General features: G+C 40.3%; 1 protein-coding gene across 1 annotated transcript; it reads left to right on the plus strand.

Annotated features, from left to right (window-relative positions):
* The first annotated feature begins 1,740 nt into the window (after positions 1-1,740).
* On the plus strand, positions 1,741-7,366 carry LOC118770694. Its single transcript, XM_036518463.1, has 11 exons — positions 1,741-1,818; positions 1,905-2,000; positions 2,098-2,328; positions 2,856-2,878; positions 3,964-4,067; positions 4,181-4,274; positions 5,132-5,232; positions 5,764-5,857; positions 6,299-6,399; positions 6,527-6,592; positions 7,105-7,366. Exons 1-10 carry the CDS (start codon positions 1,771-1,773, stop codon positions 6,589-6,591), a joined length of 957 nt encoding a protein of 318 aa, XP_036374356.1. The 5' UTR covers positions 1,741-1,770; the 3' UTR covers position 6,592; positions 7,105-7,366.
* Positions 7,367-11,362: the final 3,996 nt, after the last annotated feature.

Raw genomic sequence — 11,362 nt, forward strand, 5'->3', positions numbered from 1 at the left:
ATAGCATTTTTTACAGCAGAAATTAGCCCTGAATGTGTTGAGTGCTACATTATTTAAAATGCATTGGATTATTTTATATCATAAATACAACTGAAAAGGGGGAAATGCAGAGAGGTGGCTGAAGTAATACTGAGGGGAAGGACCTGGACACACCTGTCTGTAGCTCCGTAATTTGGGTGTGCCTCAGCGATAACAATGCAAGGAATAAAAGGCATGCACAGACTGTGTCTAGAAGTACAGGTGAAGTGCATAGTGAATAACAGTATAGTAGAATTTGATAACATTAGCTATAATAGCCCACTGAAGTGGTCGACTTAATACCATCTGGAGAAAAAAAAACCATTGAGGTTGTAAGATAACGCAAAATACAGATTTTATAGCCAATCTAAGCGGGGAAGCTCTAAGTGAAAGTGAAACTAAATTCCTGGTAGGGATAACAGGACTGCCTGTACAGCACTGTCACTCTGCCAGGGAAAAATGGAGGAGGATCTCACCTGTTCCATCTGCTGTGACATCTTCAAGGACCCTGTTCTGCTGAAATGCAGCCACAGCTTCTGTAGATCCTGCCTGCAGCTGTGCTGGGAACAGGACCTCTCTCGAAAATGTCCGATTTGTAGGAGAACAACTGCAGATAACGATCCTCCTACCAATTTAGTTTTAAAAAACCTGTGTGAAACCTTCATAAAGGAGAGGAGTCAGAGAGCCACCAGGGCAGGATCTGAAGAGCTGTGCAGTGTGCATGGAGAGAAACTCAAACTATTTTGTCTGGACGATGAAGAGCTCATTTGTGTGGTCTGTCAAACTTCAGAGAGGCATGAAAACCACAAACAGCGGCCCATCCAGGAAGCAGCAAAAAAGCTCAAGGTTTGAAAACAGTTCCAAACAGTTTATATATTATGAATAATAGTAACTGAGAGACTTAATATTTTTTTTTTTTACCGCTGGTCTTTGCAGACCTTTGTGTATGCTAGTTTTATTCAATGTTTGCTTTCACAGCAAAAACTGGTTAATCAGGTTTGACTGAGCTTATATGTGGCTACAGGCTTAGCATACATCCTGTTGCAGTTGCACATATGTTGAAGATTTCTTGCAATTGTGGTGTATTTATGCTTCTAAAAAGATGAAAGAAAGGTGTTTCTTAATTTGTGCCATAATATTGATTACATTTTATCATTCAGTCAAGCTTTAATCAAATGAAACCATTGTCTTAAATTTACCAGAGTGACAAATGTTACCAAACAGAAGCATACTGTGTCTTATGTAATATGGGGCAGGGCACTATCATTTAACAGTAATTTCACAATTACTATGGAAGGTGCACATTCAACAAGAAAGTAACTAAGAACACATTTAAATTGATAGCAGGCATTCGGTTCGGTAAGGTGCAGATTCCAATTTCTACTATTCTCCTTTCACTACCTTTATTGATTTGTTTTCATTTAAGGGTGTGTTGATACATAATTCATTCTCAGAATGGAGAACTCTTCAGAAGGGAAGACTAATATTCAACAGTGTGTTACAAGGAGCAGGGTGAATTCCAATACAGGTTTGGTAGAGGAGTGCATACACAAAGCACGGCAAATTAAGGCTGAGCAACAAAAAGAGGGCAGGGCTTAAATAACAAGCAACACAGGTGACAACAATAACTAAACACAGGTGTGAAACACAGGGAACATACAGGATGCGAGGCCATCCGGTGCTGGAACCACAAGTCATTCAGGGAAGCAGCAGCAGCCGAAACCCTGACACAGTCATTCATAAGTATACCATATGTCACCTTCAAAAGGGAAATGGGGATCACATTCTTCAGAAAGCTCAGTATGGATATTACTCTGTATTTCAAGGCCTTGTCTATGTCATATTTCATTATCTGTGAGACTGTTTGTTTATTTACTTCATTCCAGGAGGAACTCAGGACTGCCTTCAAATCCTTGCAAATGAGGCTGGAAGCCATTGAGGAAGTCATCCAGACCTGTGACCAAACCACAGACAAGATCAAAGTGAGTGAGTGAGATGATCCTGCAGAAATGAAAGAATATGTACTAATGACTCACTAATAAACATATTCATTTTCTCACTAATGTCCCCTCTCCCCAGTGCCAATCAGAGTGCACAGCAATTGTTATAAGGGAGGAGTTTGAGAAGCTTCACCAGTTTCTGCGAGATGAAGAGGAGGCCAGGCTGTCTGCAGTGATAGAAGAGGAGAAACAGAAGACAGAGTTGGTGAAGAGGACGCCTGAAGCTTTGGAAAACAGTAAAATGTGTCTTTCAAACACAATCAGGGCCATGGAAAAGGATATGGGAGCTGAGGACATCACATTGTTGCAGGTAAATGCTGTACATTTTGCCTTTATATAACAAAGTTTGTTCTAAGAAAGTTTCAGAAATCTAGATTTCAATCACTTTAAATTTAATAATACAATTCACTGACTTCCTTGTGTATTCATATTTCCATAGCAGCCAATATTACACAGGCTAACTTACACAGTTCACTTTTCATACCTTATCTGTTTATGTTTATACAGTTGCATATTTCCTGAAGTGCAGGATATGTCTTAACTACCTTGCTTAAGGGTACACCAGCAGTGTCCCCAACTTTGTTTTATAATCTCAACTCAATGACTACACCATTCTCCACATCCGGCTTTCAATAACTTTGCATTGATAGATAGAGAGATAGATAGATATAGATAGATAGATAGATAGATAGATAGAAAAAAAATGTCCAGCCATTCACAAAACACAGTATTCCTACATAAGCATGGAAGAAATTCAGAAATTATATCATGTATAATGTCTGTTATGCATATTCAGTTATTTGAATTTTGCTAACTGTGCATTATGCTTTATTTCAGAACTACAAGGACATTAAGAACAGGTATGGCAGTTCTCTTTGCTCCTGTATTGTAGTGAAGCCAGTCCCATAGCAATACTGACTGTTGTGTGTTACTGCAGGACCCAACACACAGTGCAGGATCCAGGGAAGGTTTCAGGAGAGGAAATAGAGGTGGCCAAACACCTGGACAATCTGACAGAATTTGTGATTAGGAAAATGTTGGAGTTTTTTAAGAACAGTGAGTAACAGGACAAATGGAATTAAACATTCACAAACACCAAGGGAGCAATCAGCACGCTCGTGTAAAGACAATAAACTGACACTGACACCTAGGACCTGTCCACACAGGTTACACCTCTTACACACAAGTGTAAAATTCCAACACACAATGTTACTGTTATCCTGAAGCTGTCGTACTGTACATCTGTAATTTCCATAACCCAAAGCATTGAGGCGGTTATCTGATGAAAAAAAAGTGTATGAGTCTAAGTGAACAGTGAATAAGTGATGTTATTCAATCTATATTCTGTTGTTTGTACTATCTCAGAGCAAGGCAGAGACTTCCGTGAAATCCACAGCAACCTTGAGATAAACTCCTCTCCATCTTACAGGTCAGTACATTCACCAAGATAATGTCTTTGCTCATGCACAATATTCTATTTTGATGATATGACAATCCTATTGATTTGAACTGGCTGGACTTTCAAACATTTTCTCAAGTGAAAAATATAGTGTCGGGGAGCTAACCAACAAAATGACCACAGTGACAGAGCTTGAAAGTATCTGAAAAACTAGATGAGCTTCTAAACCCACATATCACATGTAGAAAGCTCACATCCAGTAAGGACTGGACCACTCAAGATGTTTAAGATGTGGGGCTTCCAAACAGCTCTGCAGCTCCTCATTGTGTTAGGTACATCCTAGTTTTTCCTCCCATCTCTTCCTCGTATCCTTCATGGCCGTCACTGAGGAGTTGAGGAGGAGATGTGTGGAAGAGATGCAAGGACACATCTTTAAAGTATTGGGAAGCAGCCATTGTCTGCTCTGGTTTTGTCTCAGGAGTGAAACAGATGAAGAGATCTAATGGAACACGAAAAGTTACTCATCCTCTCTTTCACTTTCCACAGGAGTGCTACCACGCAGAGCCAGGGCATTCACCACACTGTCACCGACAGCCAAACTGCTACCGCCAATGCACCAGTGCCCAGCCGAAATGTTCCAGAAAAGCGAGGTGAGATGAACAGCCCTGTGCAAAATGCTCACCACTTATGTCCTCCTTTTAAAGGGAGGCGAACAAAAAACTGCCATGTGTTTTTGCTGACCCTCTTTCTCTCTCCTAAAAAGATCGTTTCAGTCCAGGTCCCTCGCCCTTGCAACGTACCCAGACTGTCTCCCGGTCCTTTGGTCGCCCTCTGCAGGAGAATTCTGGTACTGCAAGGTAAATAGCATGGTGCCACATGGCAGGAGTTCAGTAAGGGGGTCCAATGATGACTGCTGATGCAGACTTCTGCTTGTCCTTTTGGCAGTTTTACCGCCTCAGCTCAGTGGAGGATCTTTGCTCTTTGGATCATGGACCAGCATTACAGCTTAGACTCCCTTTGCTCCAAAACCCCTGGTCAAAACAGTGATATAGGGCTGTAAAAGGAAACAGTTATCATGACCTGCTTGTGTGCTCTGTCTTGTATGAGTGTGCAGAAAAAATCCAACCCAAAAGGTGGCAAAAGAGAGACCTCCCAATCCAAAATAGCAAAAAGTGAACTCTTTGATACTGGGGATCTCCTCATGGGCCAGCTCTGTCCTCTGGACTCCACAGCCACCAGAGCTACAGGGGTGGTTTGTTCAGTTCCATTTTTATCAGTTTTATAAAAAAAAAATAATCACACAAAGGCAACAGTCCACCTGGCTTTAAACCACTGACAGCAAATAGGTGACTGAAAAATTCCATATTGTGAATCCTAGTTAGCCAAAACAATATATAACCTGGCACTTTTATAGTAGGCTCCGTGCAACCCCTGTACAAATGCCAAAGACATTTTGGAATTAGTTTTTTTTCCATGTTATCCATTTATACAGCTGGTTATTTACTGAGGATATTCTGAGTTAAGTACTTTGCCCAAGGGTACAGCAGCAGTGTCCCAGTGGGGAATGGAACCAGCAACCTTTCGGTTATGAGCGCTGCTCCTTACCACTGTGCTACACTACCGCCCAATGCTAATGCATGGACCCAATGGTTTCCTCCAGACAGAACATTCCGAGTGATTCTCTCTCCCTAATCCTCTGTTGCTCTTTACACAGGAGTGCAGCATCTCAGCGGCGGGACAATCGGCCTCCTGTTCCCATGCGACCAAATCACCCTAACAGGCCAGCACCTCAACAGCTGATTCAGGAACTCAACAGTGAGTTCAAGGTCAAGGTTACTTTATTTGTACCCGTAGGTAGATTTGATATTCTCACTGCCGGTCGCTGCGTGCGCATGCGCATGAACGAAAGAGAGGTGCCAGATCCATATCCATTCTTAATATCAGCTTTTTAAGGGCCTGTCAGCTTGCATCTACTTCTGCAGCTCTATTTTTTCTGCATGTGAAACACAACAGGACTACAGAAATCATTCGGGCCTTTTAAACTCTTTTACTCTACTTTACTGTACTCTAGTCTAAACTTTACTAATCTTTTCACTCAATGACTTGCAGCAAAGAAAGTTAAACACCAATCCTCCAACAATTTGTCAGTTTGTTGAGGATCTCCATAGACACCAGTAGCTGCCCACAGATGAAAAGGAATGCCAATTGTCAAATGTCCTATTGCCAGTTGTGTGGCATGAGGGAACTTATTAAGATATTGAGACGGATGTGGTCTTTTGGGAAGTCTAAAGAGGTTTGCAGGCCATTTGTGTATCACAGAACTTGCTTCTGTTCTCCCTAACATAGACCTATTCAGCCTGCCTCCAACACAACGTGAGCCCACCTCAATACTTCCTGCCTCATCACGGCAACACCAGCGGGAGGATCCTGGAACCTTGAGGTAAGTGGCACATCATTAACTCCTTGTTTGCCCATGTGGCAGGGGTTTAGTATTCAGGGAGGAACATTTCGCACATATCTGTTTGACATAACCCCACAAATGGGATGGTGGGTTTGCTGCACAGGGCAATGACTCTCTTCCAGCAACCACTGCACTGCATTAACCCCTTATTCTCCAGCGGAGCGCAGTGCCAAAGGTGACAAAGGAACAACTTCATTTACCCTTCAGATACAAAATATTAATTCTCAAAACAGCAACAGATAGGAGAAAGAGCACTAAAATGCCAAGTTATTGTTGTAGTAACACAGTTCTAAACACAAATTCACAAAAGATGCGTTTATCAGATCCAGCCTTTTCTGACAAGGAAAAGGGCTGAGACCAGGGGAGGAGTCTCATCAAGCGGGCGGTGCTCTTTGGCTCATCCCGTTTCACTTTCCACAGGAATGCTATCACTCAGCGTGAGGTCACCCAGCAACCTGCGGCCGAGATCCCTGCTCAGGACGACGCACCTGCACCTGTCCGGAGCGTTCAGGAGCTTCAAGGTAAACTGAACTGTGCTTATGATTCCCTATTGATATTATCCTTTCAAAACGGCATTCCTGTGAACGCCAGATAGCAGTGTTTTGTGTACTGCTGTCTTCTCCAACATGCCTCTCTTCTCTCGACAAGCCCTTTTCAGCGCACCTGATGACCACGCCTACACTCCCCCACCCCACACCCGTCAGCACCTGTAAGGTAAGTCTTCCAACATTTGAACTTTTACATTTGAACTTTTAACCTGAAATTTCACATGTAATACTTGAATACTTTCCTCACATTCATCCATCCAATGCACAGCCAGATTATCATTATTATATCACAACTATATTATAATCATTATGTCATTATATAAAAAAAACAGATATTTGGCCTTCTTTGATTTGATGGTGCATTTGAAAATGAAATGCTTCATGAATGTCCTAGTATTATCTGCATTCAGTGTTTTCTGTCTGACAACTAAATTTGTATTTTGTGCTACTTTACTAAAAATATTTGTGGAAATTTGTGAATAACTGAAATCTTGAAAAATATTTTTATCATAAAAAATAACAAAGCCACCCAGTTTTGTGTTTTCTGCTTGTATCACCTTCAGTATTGCCTAAAATCTCTAATATTTATTTGTTTGTGTTAATTGTTCATTTTAATACTGGAGATATTAAATCGCCAGGATGACTGAACTGCAACTTTCTTTTTGAAACCATTTTCAGAAAGAAGGTACGGACAGCTGGGGGCACTGCACTGTAGAGTTCTAGCACCTCTGTGGAGGATCATCTCTGTTCCAAAAACTCAGCCAAAAAAGCCACAGCTAAGACATGAGAAAATGCATCAATGCCATTACGCTAAACGTCTTTAGCACAAGACAAATACCACCATTGGCTACATTTTTAACTGCAAAAGGTGGGCCCTGATTTGTCCTGAATTTCTTCACAATAATTATACTTTGTTGTTTGAAATAAGAAAATAAAGAAAGTTGGACCATGTTGAAAGGACAGCAGCAGACTGTCCATAAAGAAATGATTTTTTTTGTAATATATTCAGAAATATGTTGTTCATCCCAATCATATATTGCAAATACAATTAAACTACATTAACGGAAATCAGAAATATATTGCAATATATCAAAACATCAAAATGTATATATTTTAGTCATGTTGGTTGAGCTATAAATGTGTATATTCTCCAAAATATTTTCTCAACGTATCATTTTCTTGTATGGGTGATCTTGGACCAACAGCAGTGCCATTGAGTTTGGTTGCAATCCCAGGATAACTGCAACCAAACTGGGCTGGAGAAACCTGCACTTGGTCCTGCTGACTCACCCAGCTGGTGATGAGAATGATCATATCGCCAAAGTAGAATCAATGCGGCATTGATTGGCGTCCCCTCAGAAAGGAGTCCTTTCATTCTCTTGAAAGCAGAGGTTTCTGAATACAGGCCAAAGCACAGAACCTGTGACTGAGTTGGGCTATTGTAGAAGTTCTCTAATAGTAATTGTGCCTCTGTGTGCCCAGGTGTTATCCATACAGTTGTCCATATGGATGGTTTCATTCATCTTTAAGTACAGATTAAATGAGAATATAATGTGTATAAATGTCCAATGTTCCATGTGTTAGCTGGTGCTACAGAACATCACATTACATTACATTCATTTAGCAGACACTCTTATTCAGAGTGACTTCCAGCACAAGAAACCAGAAGTGTGTCCATCCAAGTTAAATGAGCAACAGTGTTAGACCAGGCAAACAACACTCCGAGACCAGTGAGTGTGAGCAGAACACCATTCACAGACTACCACACGTTAACTTGTGCTAATCTAAAACTAGAAAGCCTAGAAAACTATAATAAGGACAGTGAACAAACAGTTTGTTCAGATGACCTACAGGAGTTTAAATGGAGTTTAAAGGCAAAATCATGGAAATACTGTCATGGATCCTTTGCTGCGAGTGTTACATTAATTAACACTTATTTTACGAATCAATTTATACTGTATACCCCTTTAAAACATAAAAAGGTTGAGGTGGATGGGGTGGTACTGTGGTGGAATTCCTGTACATGTCTGTCAAAATGTAGGTGTGTCTCAGTAACGTCAACCACAAAGGAAAAAATTAAGAACAGGAATAAGGAAGGGGTGTGTTGTAACACAAATTTCCATGGCAAATGCAGACAGTTGTCCACTATATCCTATTGGGAGAAGCACATAAATAAACACATAAATTAACATTATTAAAGCAACAAGGCAACTCATTTTACACAGATTTTGCAATTAATTTTCATCAGAAGCAGTCAGGTTGAAACCTCTCCCTGAAAGTGAAAGTAAAATCCAGCTGGGGATAAGAAGCTATAGCGGGACAGCGTTTCTGTAACAGAAACTCTCTGACAGAACAATGGCATCCGGACCCTTGTTCCTGGAGGAGGATCTCACTTGTTCCATCTGCTGTGACATCTTCAAGGACCCTGTTCTGCTGAAATGCAGCCACAGCTTCTGTAGACCCTGCCTGCAGCTGTGCTGGGAAAAGGACCTCTCCCGACAATGTCCAGTTTGCAGGAGAGAGACTACAGATGATGATCCTCCCTGCAATCTTGTGCTAAAGAACCTGTGTGAAACCTTCATAAAGGAAAAGAGTCAGAGAGCTGCCACGGCCGGGTCTGAAGAGCTGTGCGGCGTGCATGGAGAGAAACTCAAACTCTTTTGTCTGGACCATGAGGAGCCTATTTGTGTTGTATGTCAAACTTCAGAGAGACATGAAAACCACAAACTGCGTCCCATCCAAGAAGCAGCAAAGAAGTATAAGGTTTGAAAACAGTCTACCTGTACAGTATTTTGTGTTTATTATTCTTTTGTGTTCAGCGGTAAAAAAAGAATAAATAAATAAAAATAAACAATTAAAAAGTGTCATATAGGCATACAATGAAAATGTACATGAATCTGAATCTACAAAGAAATAAGAGACTGCAAATGACTACAGAATACAGTTCTGACAATTCAGAATTTCCCATTTCCCCATGGAGGGTATTCTGCCATTCGCGCGTAAATTCTTTTTTGCTCGCCCCCAGTTACGCGCCTTTCAGTTACGCGTATTCGTCCCTACGCGCTCCGATCGCGCTCACAGCGCTTAACTTCAGAATGAAGGCGGGCTCATGAAAGAGGCGTGATTTATTTAAAGTAGAAGTAGACTAAGTCACAACCTCGTTTATTTTGGCTGTCGGGAAAACGTGGAACGTGGACTTACCCATTTACCATGTGAATGTCATTGAAATCCATTCAGACCATAAACCAGACTCTGATTTTGAAAATAACTGCAAAGGGAGAGCTATATTACGAATCGCCTCAAAGGAAAGCACAAAGCCCTTGTTTCTATGTATGACATAAACCCAAAAATAAATTAAATATACCAAACGACACATGTGCTGGGCCTATGTATAAACACATGACGTGTGGAGATTCATTAACCCTTTCGCACGTAACTTATTTTTATGCTATGTAGCGCTTAGGTACGTTACACGGTTCGTTTTGTTTTCATTAGCGTTCTTAAGCTTCTCATAGTTTTCAGTTAGCATTTGCTAATTTTTAATGTTAAATCGCTGTTTCATCAAAGCTAAGATTAGCTAGAATTTTTCCAATCTACTGTTCTAATCGCACCTGTTTTAGCATATCCGCTAAACGGCTAATCACACCGGTGTGACCACACGCGCGAAAGGGTTAATAAAAACGCACTATTGAGGAAAGGTGCAACAAAGTGCATGTTACAATGTCCACGCTTGAACTTATGCTGAGTAGCCTCTTATTAAAATGTATTCGTAATCACTCATCATGGCTCTTCCAAAGTACTCTCTATTAGCTAAACTGATTAATGGGTAACGCTCTGCTATTCATACTCATCTTAATTGATATTTCTGTTTTATTCTAATTGAACTAATTATTTACCAGTCTTTTCTTGTTTAACAATGTAATATATGGTTACAAGAAATGTTATTGTAGTTTAAAAATAATGACACACAAATATCATACATTTTGAACTTTATTTGTACATAATTTGTACAAATTTAACATTTGTATAATAATGTTAAAAGTAGGCCTACCGCCGACTTAAAAGGCAATATGGTGTTTCGCCATGTAGTGGCGTTTGATGTACTACAGCCCTCAGAAGCGCGTATCTGAAAAGCGCGTAAATCAAGGGCAGATTATGCGTAAATGGTGTTTACATAAGAAACGTCCAGATTTTGGGGTTGCTCCGCCCGAAGCGCGTAACTGCCTTCATGCCGCGCAAATCATAGACTTAAGTCAAGGGGAGAATACCGCCCTATGATAATACTTTTTCTCCTGTTTTCTTAAATTCTAATGTTCCAGTTATAATGTTTTTGCATTGTGAATAACAGTCAACTTCACAAGCTCTAGCTGATCAAGTGAAGAAAACACATTTCACTTCATCAGCTCAGCTCAAATTTCTTTATGGTTGTAAGGATTTTTATCCCTTAAAAAATTGTGGTTAGGATGTAGAATCTTCTGGTTAGATTCTATTCCTGCAGAGGCTGAATGTCACTGGATGAATTCTGGGGTAAATCTCAAAAATTACTACACAGTCTAACACACATGACTAAACATTACTTGTCAGTTTTTACCAGTTTTGCATAAGTTTTCACAGTATCATGAATCCATAAAAGATAATACCATAAACCCACTGATAAAGTTTGACTGTACCCAAAAAATTTAGACCAAATGGACTTTATTTCACTGAACTAATAAAGCTCTTTTATTTCTTTATTTCCCTGCTGAAAACAACTAGTCTTTTTTGCCTTTTCTTTTTGGTTTCTTATATGTTAGGGCAGGTCAGGATTGTAGTACACTAATCATCTAAAGTCAATATTTTCCATGAATGAAGCTCCTAGTGAACATTTTAATTCATTGTTGCATGGTTTTGCAACAGAATGCACTAACAGATGCAAACATGATCAAGGTTCTGGCTT

This window comes from Megalops cyprinoides, chromosome 2, assembly GCF_013368585.1.
Source record: "Megalops cyprinoides isolate fMegCyp1 chromosome 2, fMegCyp1.pri, whole genome shotgun sequence".
NCBI lineage: Eukaryota > Metazoa > Chordata > Actinopteri > Elopiformes > Megalopidae > Megalops > Megalops cyprinoides.

Bases quoted from the DNA above. Each gene is read 5' to 3' on its own strand.
- LOC118770694 (XM_036518463.1), top strand. From the start codon at position 1,771: ATGTCACCTTCAAAAGGGAAATGGGGATCACATTCTTCAGAAAGCTCA. The intron at 1,819-1,904 runs GTATGGATATTA...ACTTCATTCCAG, and splicing joins CACATTCTTCAGAAAGCTCA to GAGGAACTCAGGACTGCCTT. The intron at 2,879-3,963 runs GTATGGCAGTTC...CACTTTCCACAG, and splicing joins TACAAGGACATTAAGAACAG to GAGTGCTACCACGCAGAGCC.